The sequence below is a fragment of the Lichenostomus cassidix genome, chromosome 17 (genome assembly GCF_008360975.1).
Source record: "Lichenostomus cassidix isolate B80296 chromosome 17, HeHo_3.0, whole genome shotgun sequence".
Classification (NCBI taxonomy): domain Eukaryota; kingdom Metazoa; phylum Chordata; class Aves; order Passeriformes; family Meliphagidae; genus Lichenostomus; species Lichenostomus cassidix.
The window spans coordinates 2,254,035-2,271,680 of NC_139497.1; the positions used below are offsets into that span (position 1 = coordinate 2,254,035).

At 48.5% G+C, this 17,646-nt stretch overlaps 1 protein-coding gene across 3 annotated transcripts in view; it reads right to left on the reverse strand.

The window, feature by feature from the left end:
• Positions 1-3,333: 3,333 nt before the first annotated feature.
• The window catches only part of NACC2 (NACC family member 2), a 54,934-nt gene continuing 40,621 nt past the window's right edge, over positions 3,334-17,646 (reverse strand). For all 3 annotated transcript variants that reach the window (XM_085076812.1, XM_085076815.1, XM_085076814.1), the window contains exons 3-6: positions 12,746-12,913; positions 10,084-10,189; positions 9,712-9,809; positions 3,334-8,426 (exon numbers count right to left, since the gene is read on the reverse strand). In XM_085076812.1, the coding sequence (XP_084932938.1) occupies positions 7,927-8,426; positions 9,712-9,809; positions 10,084-10,189; positions 12,746-12,913 (872 nt within the window). In that variant the 3' untranslated portion in view covers positions 3,334-7,926. The remainder of the gene's footprint in view (positions 8,427-9,711; positions 9,810-10,083; positions 10,190-12,745; positions 12,914-17,646) is intronic.

Consider the following 17,646-nt stretch of genomic DNA (forward strand, 5'->3'; position numbering starts at 1 on the left):
ACCCCTGGGGACATTGACACCCTCTGGCTGTGTCCAGCTGTGCCCAGCTGCGCCCAAATCCTGCAGCCCTGTGCCCACCCCAGCCCTGCTCCTCACTCTGGGCCACATGGACAGGCTGGGCTCCTCACTGGCTGCTGGTGGCACAGAGGTCCCTGGGGACATGGGACATCCCAGCACAAGGATGGGGGATCCAGCTCTGTTTCCATGTGGGAAGTGATCTCAGCTCAGTCACTGCCAGGTCAGCTCCATTCCCTGAAAACATCCAAGATCCTCTGCTGCCACTGATTTATTTTTCCATTTTTATTATTATTATTATTATTATTATTATTATTATTATTCCAGACCTCAATGTGCTGCTCATAGACTGTGGGTAATTTACTTTCCTAATCAAATTGATTTCCATTCAAATGAATTCTCTTGTCCGTCTCCATTCCAGTAATGTTATTTTAAGCGTGAGCTCTGCCTTGGTACAAATGTCTAATCAAATGGGGAGATGCAGAGGGCAGCGCGGTGTGTCCTGGTGAATCACACACCAGTGGAATTAGAGCTGCTTTGAGGTGCAATAATGTATGTATTGTAACTTCTGGTGAGGCCTGGGGAGTGAGATTACATTGCCCTCCTGGATTTATCTGCCTTGCTTTGTGCCTCGGCATTTCTGCCTTTTTTTCCCTCCCTTTTTGTCTTTCATTGAACTGGACTGATTTAATTCTTCTCCCAGAGCCATAGAGTGATGAGATTTGGCCCCACAGGACTCTGTCTGAACCTGGCAAGGAGCAGAGCCACCAGCAGGGGTTTGGGTACCAAAACAGCACCCTCTTCTCATCCCAGTCTCAGCACAGACAGCACCACCTGTGCCAAAAATCAACCTCCTGCCTCACCTGAGCAACCCCTCATCACCTCCTCATCACCTCCATGCTGGTGGCAGCTTTCCTGTCTGAATTGCCATCACCCCACTGCTGTCACCATCCCAAGGACGTGGCCATCCCCACACTGGCACACCAACCCATCCCTGCCATCCCTTCACCATGGAATTATTCCTATCATCATTATCACTCTTAACTACCCTAAATTAACCCTCCAAAGGCCCTGGCAGCCCTGCTGGAGCTGATGGATGTGCTGGTGGCACTGTGAACCCTGCAGAGCAGCCCTGGAGCTCAGAGGCACTGGCAGGAATGATGCAGTTCCCACTCCTCACCCTCTATTTGTATTTTGTGTCCTGCTCGATCCATCTGAGCCGTCGCCGGCGCTGAGTGCTGCTCCACAGTCGATTATAAAATGGCTCAGTGCAGAAGATGCATATAAATAAGAGCAGCCCTGGAGTGCTCCGGGGCTGCTGGGCTGTGATTTATGGGATCTGCTGGGGCCTGGCTGGCATCAATCTCTCACTGCTTCCCATGGTCAGGCAGGAGGGGCAGTGGTGGCACCCAGGGCACCCCAGGGCTCACAGCCTCCTGCTGTCCTCTGCCTCGCTGACCCCCTGGGCCAGAAGGGACGAGTGGGATGGAGCCAACCTTGGCTCAGGGCTTGGCTATTGCCCTTTGCTGCATGTCCAGCTGCAAGGGCAAGGACAGCATCTCCTGCAGTGGCCAAGGCCTGCAGTGACCAAAGCCACCTGCAGTGGCCAATGCCCACCATGGCCAACACCTTTAGCAATGGCCAACACCTTTAGCAATGGCCAACGCCGGCTGAAATGACCAACACTGCAATAGTCAACACTGCAATGACCAACACCTTCTGCAGTGACCAACACTGCAATGACCAACACTGCAATGACTAAAATAACCAACACTGCAATGGCCAACACCATCTGCTATTGGCCAACACCATCTGCAATGACCACCCCCTGCAATAGCCAATGCCATCTGCAATGACCAACACTGCAATGCCCAACCCCTTCTGTCCCTGGGCTGGTGGTCCCTGACCCCAGTGCCCCTCCAGTGGTGTCCCTGTGGGCTCACAGTGGGGACAACCTGCACCTGGAACACCCAACTTTGTGGGTGGGAATGAAGACCCAAATTCAGAGAGTTCGAGCAGGTGCAGTGCTCCAACACCTCTCCCTCTGGACGAGTTCCCAAGAAAATGAACATAGGATAAGTCTCAAAAATCCATCAGTAACCAGTGATTTTTAACACCCTGGGGAACAGCACACCCATGGGTGCTCCACCGCCTCTCTCAGCCACCTCCCTCTCATTCTGGCACTGAGAAAATCACGACCCCACCCCAGGCAAGGGGGAAACAACCTGTTTTATAACAATAGCTATAAAAATAATAACATTATTGCAAAGAAAAACCCCTCTCCATCCTCCCCACCTTCGCTCCCCTCGTGTCACTGCCGCAATCCCGGCCGGCGTGAGCCAAACCCCCCTCTGCACATTTTCCCTCAGCACATTTCTACAGCAACGTCGTTTACTTGGTTAAATAACTCATTTATCTTTTTATACTCTCTGCAGATCATAATACACCCACTCTGACAATACTGCACACCAAAGACCTAATTTTAGCGCTGGTGTTTAGAAGTAATCAGTTTGAAATATTGTACGATGGGGTTGGGTTTTTTTTTCTTTCTTTTTTTTTTTTCTCCCCCTGAAATACTGACGTTTGCAAGAAAGCTGCTCATAAGGAAAATTCTGATTATAACAACTCATTTAGAATAAATCAGTTTGAAATGGTTTATATAACGCGGCGGAATGCGCCGTACGCCAAGCATCCAAGTTTCTGTGTTTTTTTCCTTTTCAGTGAGATGAGATTAAATGAAACCCCAAATGCAAGTGGTTTTGGGCACTTCTGTTTTGCTAAGCTGAGGGAAATGCAGCTTCTCAGCAATTTTATGGCCAATTGGGTTGGGGAAAAAAAGAAAAAAGGCAAAAATTACAGAGAGGAAAATTACCACCCTCCTCCGACACCCCCAGCCCTGCTGGGACACTCAGCTCAGCCTCCCTGGGTTTGGAACCTTTTTCCCTCCCCATCCTAAAAACAAAGTCAAACCCCACGACAGCCCTGAGGGGCAAAGCCCCGAGTGTGGATCTGGGGAGGCTGCAAATTCAATTTTAAGTAATGATAAAAACAACAGTAAATATTAGTTTTTGTAGTAGTGAGTGTGGAGGGAGGGAGGAGGTGTGTGATGTGTCCAGGAAAAACCCAAAAGATGCCCAAGCCACAGCAGGTGAGGTGGAGAGACAGCCCAGGGGACTCCAAAAACCCCCAAATTTATGCCAAACCCTTCAATTGGCCAAATCTGGGGCTTTTCACACCCTGAAGTGGAGCCTGAGCCCCTTCTGCACCCATGACCACCACCCACCACCCAGAAAAACAGAAAACAGAGCAAAGGAAACCTTTTAATTGTAATTTACTTTATTATTTTGTAAATGTGAATTTTACAAAGCGTTTTACAATTAATGATCACATCGGGTTGGATTTTTTTTTTTGTTTCTTTTTGTTTTTTTAAATGGATTTCTTTTCATCATATGAAAACAGCTATGAGCACAGTTCCAGCTCGGGGGGTCTTAATATTTTCTCTCTTTTTTTTTTTTAGTTACTGATATATCGTGTCAGCCATGGCTACAAAATAACAGTCTGAACTACACAGAGTAAGAGCACATAAATACTAGTGAATAATGCACGATAAAAAATAAAATAAAATAAAAAAAAAAAAAAAAGAAGCTAGCATCGTTCGTGGCTGAGACAGTTGAGGAACATAATTCAGTGGTACTGTGAGATTTCCTTACAGCACAGAAAGTATTTTTAACAGTCATGAATTACAGTACTACTTAATACCCTATGAAGACACTTTAAAAACAACCTTGTACTTTAAGTCCTTTTTTTTTTCCCCAAACATTCTGTCCAAAGGATTAATGTTCTATTTGAATCAAGTGCCATCCAAATGTTCAAGTCAAAAATATTTATACATTTATACTCAGTTGTTTTTTTTTTTTATTATTTATTAATTATTATTTTTTCTTCTTTATTCTCGTCTGCTAAAAATAGTATTGCAAGTTTTGGCTTTTTTTCTAATTTTTACGTTGACATAAAAACCACGATTTTTTTAGGTTTTATTTCTTTACTTCGTGTGTGCAAAACGCTTTTCTAACAGTGGAAGAAACTCGAGGAGGAGCGGAGGGGTTTGCAGTGGGTGTCCCACTCGTCCCCTCGCTCGCTCCCAGAACACTTGGGACAGCAGTTGAATCCCGGGATGGCTGCGGTTTGGCCACGGGGGGACAGCTGGGGGACAGCTGGGGACATCCAGGGCTCATCCTTCTCCACCCGCAGCGAGGCGTTTCCAGAGAACCGAGGGGTGTCAGGGCGAGCTGGCAGCCCCTGGTGACACCAGGACAAGCTCTGTGCTCCCCAAACGCCGGGGCAGTTCCAGTTTTGGGGTGCCGGGTGGGCACGGAGCCCCAGGAGCGCGGTGGCCTCCAAATTTGGGGAATTTCGGGAGGGAAGTCACAGTTGGAAGGACCAAACCGCCGAGGTGACCACAAGGAGATGCTCCCAGCTCCTGCCCAGCCCCAGGGAAGGTGGGGAGTGTCCCCAGCCCGGGGGACAGTGGGGTCACAGGGTCATGCAGCCCCTCGGCAAAGCGGTGTTTAATTAGCGCTAACTAATTAAAGGAGAGGAGCTGAGCCTAGGCTAGGGCAGCTGCGGGGAACTCGGGTGCTTTTACACTCTGCGCTCGTTAAAGGTGCTTGGTATAACTTTAGATATAGAATATACAGGTAATATTGCTAATAGTCAAGCATAAGAATAAAGGTGCAGACATACCATAAATACTGATGCTCTGATTTTTACACTGTCAGACCTAGATGAATGCAGTTTCCTATTCACATTTATAAAGCAGCCCCGAAAATTCTAGAATTTAAAATAGTGTCGTAAACAAAGAGGAGGAAGGAGTCGGTTATGATCTGATCTTCTTAATCCTGTTTTCCTTGGAAAAAAAATGATCAAAAAATTCTAAGGCACTCAGGAAAGCCGCATACAATCGATGGACTGCTCTGTTCTCACCTTACATTCAGTTTTAAGGGGTTATTTTTTTTTTGCTTTTTTTGTCGTTTTTTTTTTTTTTCTCGGAAGAATACAATCATTACCATATAACATTTTCAAACATATCATTAATCCTCCACACACAGGAAACATTAGTGCAAAATGCTTGCCCTCATCTACCAGATAAGGAAAAACCCAACGCCCTTCACATTTTAGAAGTTTGCCTTCCTAATAATAACAATAATAATAATAATAATTAATAAAACAAAAACCCAAATCAGGGAAAAAAAAAAAAAAGAAAGAAAAAAAAAAGAAAGAAAAAACCCCCAAAATATACAGGAAGTTGTGCTAGGTATAAAAATATATATTTTCACTGTGCAACTTGACTCTCTCCAGACTCTCTGTCCTAAGCCATTCAAGTACTTTGCTGCTGCCCCCCCGGTGGCCCCAACGGCTGTCTGGGAACAGGTTTGGTCCAGAATTAATCCCTACAGCCAAGTGCAGCCCCAGCCGGGGGGCTCAGCCTGCTCCCCACCCCCAGCAAGTGCCAAAAACGAGGAGGAGGAGGAGGAGGAATCCTTTGCAATATCTCTTCTCTCTATATTTATATATATATATGCACACAGACACACACAGAAGGGACGACTTTTGATCTCCGACACCCGGAGCCTCTCCCAGCTTGCCTCAAACTTTTGGCAAACCCAAAGTTTTGGGGATCAGGAGGGTCCTCAGCCAAACCTGAGCCCCACCAAGCTGAGCTGCCCTCCAGCAGCTGCTCCCAGGGGCACGGGGACACCCCAGGGCCATAGACCTGGGGATGGCAGGGGACAAAGCCCTCCCCGAGCTCAGCCCGTGGTCCCCAGGCTTTAGGGACGTGGCTAAAGTGCAAATAGAGCTGTGCTCATTCCCACTTCTCCGAAGCATCCCACACCTCCACCAGCCCTGTCACCTGGTCTGGGGCATCACAGTCCCCCCAAAAAAGCTGTGCCAAAACCCAAGGTGGGGCAGGACCCCCCCATCAGGGATTTGTTGTGTCAAGAGCAGTGGCACAGGCTGGGCAGCCTCGTTATTGACGATGCAAAAAATCTGCTTCAAGTATCAAAGAAAACAAAACAAATGGCCGAAAGTTGGGTTATCCTCTCCCCACTCCCCCTTTCCCAATGGAAATACAAAGAAGGAAGAAAACCCTGAGCAAAGCGCTGTCTGGATTAGGGAACTAAAGCAGGAAAGAAAAGAGGAGCACAGCCACAGGAGCCAAAAAGTGACTCTTGGTGCACCTTGTTCCTAGTCCCACACGTGTTAAAGAACAAGCTGCAAACGTCATTAAAGCAGGTCGTTAAGTCACAGTAAAAATAATCATCATTAAAAAAGGAAAGTGAAAAAAAAAAAAGGAAAAGCCAAACTTGGCTTTCATGTCACTGTCCCCACGCTTTGGGGACACCCCAGCAGTGCCACCCCTGTGGGACACCCAGCCTGGCCCCAGCACTCCAGGGGAAGCTGCAGTGTCCTGCTGGAGTTGGGGCTGCAGGAAGGATTCTGGTCACTTTGGGGTTTGTAAGGACGAGGGACAGAGGTACCTGCTGCCCATCAGGCTCCAGGGACACCCACAAGTCCCATCCCGAGGCCACCAAAGCCACCACAGCCTGGGGACATCAGCCTGCAACAACAAAAATAAAGACAAATAATTCCACATTGGGTTTTCCCCAGAAGGGGCTGTGGGAGGCTGAACAGGAGGCAAAGTGCTTCCTCCTCCCAAAAACTCTTCACAGAAGGGCACAAAGCTCATTTTTTTTCTTTTAATTTTTGCATCCAATGCACTCCAAATTATTAAAAAGCGAGAGCCTGGTTAGCCTGGGGAGGAGGGAGGGAGCAGAGGGTGAGCTGTGCATGCACCAAGCTCTGCATCCACTGCAGACACTGCCAGCAGGCAACACCAAGAGCTCCCAACTCCGAGCCCTTCAGGGCAAGAACAACGTTCTCCCCGTGCTGATTCCTCCCTAAATCCCTCCCCAGGCACTGAGGGGGGCTACTCCCCTCCCAGGAGGTGCAGAGGGGTGACACGAGCCAGGCCACCCAGGAGTGGTGACGTGAAGGTGCAAACACGGAGAAGCAAAGGAAAAGATCTGCCGGAGGGAGGAAGGGAGGGAGGGAGAGAGAAACCAAACCCAACCCCAGCAATATTGGGCAAAACCCAAACCACAACCACACCAGCGGCCAGGCTCTCCACCTGCATCCCACGCAGTCCTCCCGACACGTGCCAACCCAACTCCCACTGAACCATCCCTGCCTCCCTGCAGCCACAGAGAGCTCCCTGGGACAGCAGCACCGAGTCCCTGCCAGCACCAGGACCCACGGCCAGGCTCCCCCTGGCACCAGAGGGACATGGTCACCATCAGTGTCACCATTTCCCCCAGCCCTTCCCGAGACAAACACGGCCAGTCGCAGCACCTGCACCCCAACACGCCTCGCTTTCCTGTTCAGTGACAAAACTCTCCTTAGAGGACAAGGTTAACGATGGCTTTACTTCTGAGCTGAGTGATGGATGGGGTGATGACGGGGTGGTGGTGGGTGGGGGGTGGCTAGCTTTTCTCCTCCCCTTCTTAAAACAAACGAATAAAAAAAGAAAAAAAAATCCAAAATAAAAAAGAAAGAGAAAAAAAAAAAGAAAAAGCTACAATCTTATAGACTAACCTCAGGAATATCAAAAAAGGAGCCCAATATTTTTTTAAGTAGGTCGCCACAGACCTAGTCGTTTACAGTATAACGAATGCGATTATTTCCTTCATAAATTTTAAATACAAGCAGAATAAAAATCACATTTTTTTCAGGCAACAGTAGCAGTTCAGTAGGTAAGTGGCTTGATCACATTTTTTTGTTTTGTATTAGTAATGCATGCAAGCAGCTTTAGTATTACAGATCCCTTATAGGTCATGAAATGTTTTGCTCTCTTTATAAAGTCCCTCCATAAGTACCATCCTGTCTTCTCACGGGGGTCTCGGGCCGGCTGGAAGAGCCAGAACCTTGTTCAAAAGGTTGTGGAGTGCTTTGGGTTTCCGATGCCAGGGCATCTGTGGCAGCTGCCTCCTGGATCACCGAGCCGGCGCCTTCGGCATCCTCGCTCTGCTCGAAGGACTGGTTGGATCCATTGCTCAGCTCTACATTCACTGTGTTAGTTCTCAAGGCTACTATCGTCCCCGAGTCGCTCCTCCTCTCTGCATAGATCCTCTGCTCGAACACCTGAGCAGTGTTGGGCTGGAACTCGGGCTCCAGGGGGACAGTGTTTGTGGAGGAGCCCATGACGGTGCGGTACATCTCCATCCCCTCGGGCAGCATGGATTTGATCTTGGGCAGCCAGCGCTTGCGGACGCGCCGCGCGTTGGTGCACATGTCGGCCGCGATCACGTTCATCTCGCTCTCCTTAAAGCTCGGGGCAAAATTCTGACAATACACTGCAAAGACAGGGAGACACAGGGCTGAGGATTCAGAGGGAGAGGCACGGAGGTGATCCCAGAATCCCAGGTGGGAGCAGAGCTCTCCAAGGAGACACTTGCAGACAAGGCTCCTCAGCTGGAGGCACACAACCAGGAAGGCGTAAAAGCAGAAGGTATGAACATCCCAGGTGGCAGAGGAGGGGGGCTGGAGAAAGACTTCTCACTCCCTGGGGAGCCCCAGAGGTGCCAAGACCCCCAGGTGGGATGAGGCACCCCTAACACCCTAACCATGGGCCTGGCCAAACCAGAGGTGACCCCAGAAAAGTCTCACAAACACCTCAGCAGCAGCTCCACCAACAGCTCCTGAAGCCACAGCAGCAGGGCAGGCAAGGGTCAGAGCTCAGGGGATGCCCAGGGGATTGTCCTCTGCCTGTCCCTCACCTCGTGCCACCCAGTCTGGCTGCTCCAACCCCTCTGCTGGCACATCTGCTGGGATCCAGCAGGAGCTGGGAGCTGCAGGAGCTCTGCACAGCCCTGGTGTGCTGCTCCTCTGCAGGAGCCAAGTGCCTGATGTTATGGAGCAGCATCCAAGGAACTGCCACGGGGAATGACTGTCAGCTAAAGCTCGTGCACAGCAGAAATCCAGGCAGCAAGAACCCATCCTGTATCCTGGCACAGGACAGCAATGCCTTTCCAGCCCCTCTCTGCAAGGAAGGTCCAGACTTGGGACTCTCCAGAGTGGAACTGCTAACAGGACAACTCCACCATATCCATTATCAAACATTTGCCCTCTTATCCCTTTTCCCCACATGCTACAGATCTCCCAGGGCAGCTGGAAGGTCCCTGGAGTTCAGCAGCACAGCTACAATTAGGGAGGGGAAAGATTTCTCCTCCAAATCTTAAAAACTAAATTTAAAAAATTGCTTAGAGTTCCGTTTCCCAGCAGAATAATATTTACACAAAGATTTACTTCCCAGAACTCAAGCCAGGGTGAGGGAACACAGTGATTTCTACTGCACATGAAGCCTATGACAAACAGATTTTCTGCACCCCTCAGGGTTTCCTCCAGCCCCCAGCTCCTCCCTCCCCAGCACCTCCTGTCCCAAAGCACTCCAGGTATCCCCAGGTGACTGCAGGAGCAGTGGCTGATAGAGAGCAGATCCCACCCACAGCTTCTGTGGGCAATCAAAAACCAATGCAAACTGAAAATTAAATTAAATTTCCTACAACCCAATTCCACCACTATCACCCTACAGAGATGGCCTTCCCTGCCACCCCAGCAGCAGAGCATCCCTGTCCTTACATTTGACTGCATTAAGGACTCTGCTGTCCAAGGGCTTCCTGCTGGGATCACTCGTGGAGGATCGGATTCCAGTTCCACAGCTGTTGGCAAGTGTGTTCCTGTGGGGAAGGCAAAGAACATCCTGAAAATGGGGAATCCAGGGCACAACCACTGCCCTGCCCTCCTCCCTTCAGCTCCTACTGGAAGCATCACCAGGATTTGAAGGAAAACTTCGAGCACGGAAATGGAAGGAAGTGCTCAAGCATCACCAAGAAAACGCACAGAACTGAGTGCAGCACGTGCAGAGGGTGACACAGGGTGACACGGAGTTAAAGCCCCAGGAGATGGAGGGAATGGATCCCTTGGGAGAGCACGAGGAGCAGCAGGACTCACCGATCAAAGAAGGTGGCCAGGAGACGTCTCAGGAGGACCTTGTGTTTGACACCAGCACACAAATGGCAATTCATCAGCTGCCCCCGCGTGATGTAAACGCCTGAGCCTGCAAGGGTGAGAGGGAGAACCCAAAATGAGCCCCCAGAGCCACCAGCAGCTCCTCCTGCCAGGCCCAGTGCAGTGGGAACCTGCTCTTCACCTGCTGGAACAAGGACAGCGGGATGCTGGAAAATCCTAACAAATCCTTGGGGCCTTGGCAAGTCCCAGGCAATGATAATTCCTAATTTTATCTGTACAGCGAGGAAGTCTATGGGAATCAAATGAAAAGATTCTTATTTTCTCACCAGTGCACACAGTGCAAGGCTTATACTGTGCTTTTGTATGTACAGATCAGATTATTTATTCTTTCTGAAGGGAGAAAACCCCAATCCATTCGGCTTTTTCTTTTTTACCAGTGCAAGACTGTAGAACACAGAGCTGGGAATGAAAGAAAAAACCCATCTAGCACAGAAGAGGCACTCGGTTACAGATCTAACTGTTTCCAAAACCTCAGCCCATCACCTCTTGATACCTCTGGTGAGCAGGGAATTTTCCTCCTAAAGCACAGGAATTGCTGCCTTTGAACACACTGCCTTTAAGGATGTTTTCTGGAAGAAAAAGGAACCCCTGCAAAGCAGCTGGACACGTCCAGGGGTCTGGCAGTGCTTTACAGCAGGTTTTGTATCAAACCTTTTCACTCTGCTCACAGACCAAACTGCTCCTGCCTCGGCATTGCTTCCAGGGAGAGCTTATCCCATTTTTCAAGCATTCTGTTACATGGGAGGGTTTTGGTATTTGCTTTTAATTAAGATGAAATAATGGGTCATATGTGGATCCAGAATGCACTCCGTTCTCAAGTTATAAAAACATCTACTGGAGACATGATATCTCCTCCTGGATTTGCAGGGAAGGTGATTGTCTCTGACCTTCTGGCCACTGATCCTGCCCCAGGATCCGGCACCACCCTGGATCTCAGAGCTATCCCACATCTCTCCAGGAATTTTCCTTGTATTCTCTTCCATGCAATGACTTTTTTGGGTTTTAGGTAGTGTTACAAATGAGTAAGAGCCTCAGTCCCTCCCTGAGCTGTGCTGTGGTGACTTCAAGCCTTGTTCAAAACCCTTTCAGAGGGGGCTCTGCTCAAGTTTGCTGAAAAAATCATGGCATGAAAAAGCAGAGACAAAAGGAAAACACTCCTGCTGCAGAGTTGAGGAAAACTTTCACAGCAGGATCAAACCTCCTCTCCAGGTCTCCCCAGGTTTGAGACAGGAATTAGGTGGGTTTGTTTTGTATTTCAAGAGATAAGGCATCAGAGTGAACACCAGCCACCACCGAGAGGAACTTCACTTTAATAAATGAAAAATAGCCCAGGCAGCCACTATCGGTTAGTGATATTAATCTACTTTTTTTGCCAGATTGAAAAATGTAAATCAAGCAGAGTTGCCTCAAGCCAATTTGCAGCTCTCACTGTGAAAATAACCTGCACCACTTGATGGTTTTAAGAAGTCTCACATAAAATGTAAATGGGTACAAAATGAATATTCCAGATACAAAATAAATACTTGTGGTTGTAATGCTGTGCTTTGCCTTCCATCAAAGTCCTGTCCTCCATCAGTTGGAACCCTTTGTGGGCATCCCCTGAAATCCTGACTCCTTCTCCAGACTGAAAATGAAATCATGCTTCTCACCAAGAGAGAAATGACTGGAAGGGAAGAACGACTGATTTGGATTGACTGTGCTGCCATGTGTCCTTTTTGGAGCAAGGGCTTTGCAGGGATTAATTAAACCTCCCCACCTGGGGCAGCTCTGGGATGTCCTGTGCACTCATCTCCACACAGCTACAGCCAAGGGAAAAAACCCACAGCTACACCATGGCTAAGGAAAACTGCAGAAGGGGAACTTCTAAAACCAGAATATAATTATTTGACCCGGTCACTCCAGTTAAACATTTTCTGTGCAGTGCTGGCGGTGCTGGGCTGGCACAGCCACTTGATTTCACTCTTCATCCAGCTCTACACTTTTGTCAAAAGCTAAACAGCACCATCTTCCACCTCACACTGGCCAGAAATCCTTTATAGAGAAGGAGCAAATTTCCCCAATATAGTAAATTCCCCCCAAAAATGAAAATAAAGACAGAAGAAAGGACCAAGCCCATTCATTCTATTCCTTCCTGCTGCAGCGTTTGCCTGCTTAATAAATTTATAAAGAAACTTTTACAGGTTTTTCAAAGCTTGCTCACTGACACAAATTTTATCTCCTTTGCTTTGTAAATCTTGTAATGTGGTAATTTTTTTGGGGGGGTTTGTTGGGTTTTTAGATCTGTGAGCCCAAATGGAAACACACTCACTGCAGCCACATTGAGCAGGAAGAACACAAGCTGCAGAATTCAATTAAAATGCTAAATTAATTCAATTGAATAAATCCTGTTAAATGACACATTTTTCTATCAGCGAATTAAAGCAAAACTCAGAACTTTTCAAAAGACGATTGGCGACGAATAATCCAGAAAGACACAGCAAGGGCACACAAGATGCCCGACTCCAGCAAGATGGAGAGCACAACTCCAGCAGGAAAACATCACCAATTCCCAGGTATTCTGAAGAGAATTCTTTACCCTTTTTACCTGCAACGAGCTCAAGTTTTTCCCCAGGATCTCCCTCTGAGTAGAGCTTCGGGTGGCAGCGGTAGCCGATCTGGCTGATGAGGCTGGCGGGCAGAGCGACCAGGTCGCGGCGGATGAGCACACAGGAGCGATTCTCCAGCGGGATCTGCTCTGGCTTCTCCTGGGCAACTGCAAAATGAAAAGGGAAAACCAGTCAGAATAACTGATGAGGGAGGCACAACACTGAGAGAAGGTCAGAGTTTGAGTTCTTCGTGCAGCTGTTGTGGAAATTCCCCCCTCAGGTGCCACCTGAAATCTTGGAAAAATCCCCTGGTCTGACCCACCACGGCAGTCTCGGGCTCTGCAAGAGGGATTCTTAGAATCTAATCATGCTTTAACTTTGCCTAAGTTAATCATTAGTGAAAAAGGACAGCTCTGCATGGCTGGCATCACTCTGCAAGTGCAGCACACAGAGCTGCTGCCCCAAACACCCCCAGGAACTTCACCAGGGGGTTCTGAACAGGCAGGAAATTGCCCCAGTTTGATGAACACCTGTATCAATCCCATCACTACTTCTCTTCATGGTTTTTTTTCCAGCTGAAGTTAAAATCCAGACCCTGCAGACACCTCTGCTCCGAGAAAGGTCAGCAGAGCCTCTCCCTAGGATGCACCCACAGCCACCCCCAGCCACCCCCAGCCCACCTTCTCTTCCCCTGCCTTCTGCAGGCTGACTTTGCTTCTCACTGACAAGAGAAACCCCTGCCAACAAGCCCAAAAATGTTATTAAGTTGTAGCTTCAAAACCAAAACACCAATTTTCACAACTCGTCCCAACGCACCATCCCCAGAGCATCCCACTGGAGCAACCAGTAACATGGAAAAGCTGGAAGCACTGGGCTGTCCTGCCAGCACCCTAAAGCTGGCTCTTCTGGGAGCACGGAGAATGTGTTTCCAAAGCACACTTAGGACTGTAAAAAATACTGGATTGCTTAAAATGACAATTTTTGACAGCAATGAGGGCTGACCATGCACATCAACTCTGGGATATGGTGGGAGCAGTGACAGTGCTGAACTGCAGCCCAGCTCCACCACAATCTACCTTTTTTCCCCCAAAACTGTTTGATAACATGGCAAATACCACACACAAACCCAACCCCAGCTCAGTGCTTCAGTATCTGCAAACAGAGAGAAGCAGAAACGCCAGCAATGAGCATTTCTGCACTCAAAATGTCTCCCGCTCCAGAGGTGTCTTTTCCTGCGATTATTCCGGAGTTCTGGGGGCCACTTTTCCTCAGTGCAGATAAAATAACAAGTTTTGCAGACTTGTTGCTGCAGTAACCGCGGGCGATGGCCGCGGGACAAAGGGAGCAGTGTTCTAAGTAGGACATGCCCGCGATGCCGTGCTGGGCTGTGGCATCCTAGCGCAGGATCTGGGAGCATCCCCACCCTCCCGGCTCCCTGCTCCCCTGAGGAGCTCCAGGAGGGATTCTGGAATATCAGGAGAATGCCCCTTGCTCACTGAGAGCAGCGTTTCCTGCACTGAGTAAGGAGCTGACAGTAGCAGAATAATTCCCAGGGTGTTTTTAAACTCCTCGTGCCATCACAGCCTCGTTATCTGGGCAAAATCTGTGCCACTGACATTCCCAACTGCAGTATTCCCAGCATTCCCAAGCATCCAGATCCAAGCTCCAGTTGGAGAGGGACAATCTCAAAGAGCAGCTCTATTTTGAGGCTTTCAAAGAGTGATAATCAAGCCTTATCCAATTAAATACTGATATTTTCCAGCTTAAACAAACCAAAAGTAGAGGGACAGTTGGTTTGGAGTAGCCAGTCCTGCTCTGCTCACCTTTCCAGGCTTTTTGGCTCTGGCAAGGCAGGGACACCAGGGCAGCTTGAGGGGAGGGATGGACACCCCAGCCAGCTCCCAGAGGGAAAATCAAATCCACACCCTAGGAGCTGTACCTGTGACCCACACGATCCCCCCGAGCACAGTGCTGTGCCCAAGTCATTAAAATTGCATTTCAATATTTCATTTTTACTTTAACCAAGGACTGTGGTCAAAAGCACCCACAATATTCACCACCACCCAAAACCCAGTGGAGCTGCTGAAGGGAAGATGAATCCTGCATGGACTCTCGGATTGGAGGCCTCCAGGTATTTTTAAAGTGATATAAAGGCTGTAGATTTCCAGGGAATGTTGTTGCAATCAAATGAGACCTCAGCCTTGAGCTCTCCTCCCTTCTTCATCATGAGTCTTCCTCAAGACTATTGTCACTGAAGATATTAAATACCTGCAACACCCAAGAGGAAACAGCTCCACTGGACAAGATCAAACCTACCTGCTCTACCACCTCCTGTAGCCAAATATTCCATAAAAACCCAAATTTGGGGCGAAAGAGATCCTACAGCAGCATTAATGAGGCAGAGAAGCAAAAGATCAGCACTAGCACTGCTTGGAGAAATCTGAAGGATTTGGTGTCAAACTTCTTTCCTGAAAGAACAGCAGCTTTTCAGGACAGGCTGGGGACAGTTCTGGCTTGCAGAAATATGTTGCTTCTGAAGACATTTCATTTTCTGCACAAGGAGACACGGAGGAGTTCCTATTTCTTCCTCTGAAATCAAATACTTCATAAACCAAACTGAAATTCAGCTAAAAAGACCAAGTGCAACTCAATCCACCACTGGATTTGGGTTACATCTGGCTCCATGTCTATAAATCTCTTATTAAACACAGCCATAAATAATTTCGGGGGACTTTGTTTCCATTCCATCATTAGCACAAATTCAACAAAAAGAGGTTTGGGGCTTTCAGTGGCACCTCAATGGAGCAGATAGCAATCAGTTATGTAAAGGAACAGGACACAAGAGCCACTTTGGTCCCATGTTTCCAAAGAAAGCCACTCTGTTTGGCCTTTCTGCTCCGCAGAACAGGAGAGTATTCGCTTCTAATTAATTTGTGTCTTCAGAGGGCAGCGGCTCCTTCCCTTTGAATGAAAGGGCAAACAATGGGAAGTATTGTTAAATACAGTTTTGTTCCTGAGCAAGAAAGAAGCTCCCAGCCAGTAGAGAGGGGCAGGAAATCATTACAGAGGAAGCCACGAGAGCTGCCAGGCAAACACTGGAATATTTTATTTATTTGGATTTGTGTTTTCACCCCAAACTTAGCTGGATGCTGCAGCTGCAACAGGTGGGCCAGAATGGGAAATACCCATGTTCCTGGATTTTTTGGCTGAAGAAGCAGCCTCAAGCTAACTCACTGGTCCATGCTCCACAGCTCCAGGCTCTGCTGGGGCACATGTCCTCCTCATCCCCAAAACACACCTTAAAAGGTCCCTTACAGCACCACGATGCTTTGGTGACACCAGGATGGTTGCACGTCCCACCTGAGGTGTTTGGGACCAGATTTGCTGATCCCACACTGGGGATGAGCTGCTCACTGAGTGCCTGGGGATTGCTGCACTCACTGATCTCCTTCGTTCCTGACAATCCAAACAGCACGGCTTCAAAATGACTCATGAACCCCCAAATCCCACCAGTTTGGATTCTCCAAACTGCCCATAAACTTCAAGATACACTCCTGTGGGTAGGAAACTGTTTCTGGTTTAGGAATGGGATTTGGAGATACAGAAGGATCAGAGTGATGGAGCCTCACCCAAAAATTGAGTCCCAGCATGAAACCACACATCTCAAGCCCCGAAGAAAAAGCTCAAGAACACATCTCCACCTGCTCCATGTTACAAACACACGGATGATTCTCCCCTGCTGCCTACATGGAGAGAAGTCTCTTTTCAAACAGCAATATTTTAACATTTCTATCCCATCAGCCTATTTTCCACTGGCAGTGGGACCACCCCAAAAATATCTTCCCTCCACAGCCTCAGCATCACCAGCACGTGCTGCAGATGTAAACCTGCAGCAGAGGACACACGCAAGCACCACGGGATAGATCCATCACAGAGTCCCAACGGGGTGAGTTTACATTTCCCAAATAGTACATTTACACCAACGTGCTGAAATGTAGCCATTTGATTTGTGACCTATTTATACAGGGAGGTAATCTGGAATTAGTATAGGAAAAATATTACTGGTTTATAAATACCCCTATCTTGCCTTTGCCTCAGATCTCAGCCAGGAGTGAAACATCTGCCAGCCTAAAATTAAACATCTGTGGTTCAGAGTGAGGAAAACGGGGCTGGAGGTTTAATGCCAAAAAAGGCCAGAGGCTGAGTGCCCCCAGTTTGGGCTCAGCCTTCCCTGCTCAGCTCTGACAGTGCCAAGGTCGGGATGGAGCTACAGAGCCACTCAGGTTGGAAAAGACCTCCAAGATCCTCCAGTCCAACCTGTGACAAATCCCCACTTGTCACCTAAAGCCACACAGTGTGGCTTCCAGCAGCATCCAGCATCCAGGTGTTTGAATGCCTCTGCAAAAAGCCAAAGTGCTCTGGTGGATACCTGGAGCATCCCCTGACTGCTTCATTTCCTAAAAATCCACGAGCTCTTTGCTGCTGAGCGTCCTCCCCTGCACAGCCTGGGCACCACAGGGACCAGGGGGACCCTGCAGGATCAGGTCACTGTCCTGATGTCCCTGCAGTCCCAGCCACTGCTCCATCCCCTGCAATTATCTGGCGTCGCAGTTGTGATTTACGTCGCTGCAGCGCGTCGTGCCCAGGCTGCGCTCGGGATGCTGCACGGGCTGCATCATTTGGGATTCTGGGCTGTTCCTTGCCCTCTTTCCTTACTGTCAGGAATCAGAGGCCAGGAGAGAAAACTATTCTCTCAGCTAATTACCACAACTATTCTATAATGGCTATTTTAGATGAATTTTTAATGAAGTGTGCTCTTGTCAGTTCAGGATTTCATAACTTTCAAGTCCAGCCTTTACATGCCAGCCATTTGCTGCATAAAGATTTTCCCTTTTCCCTG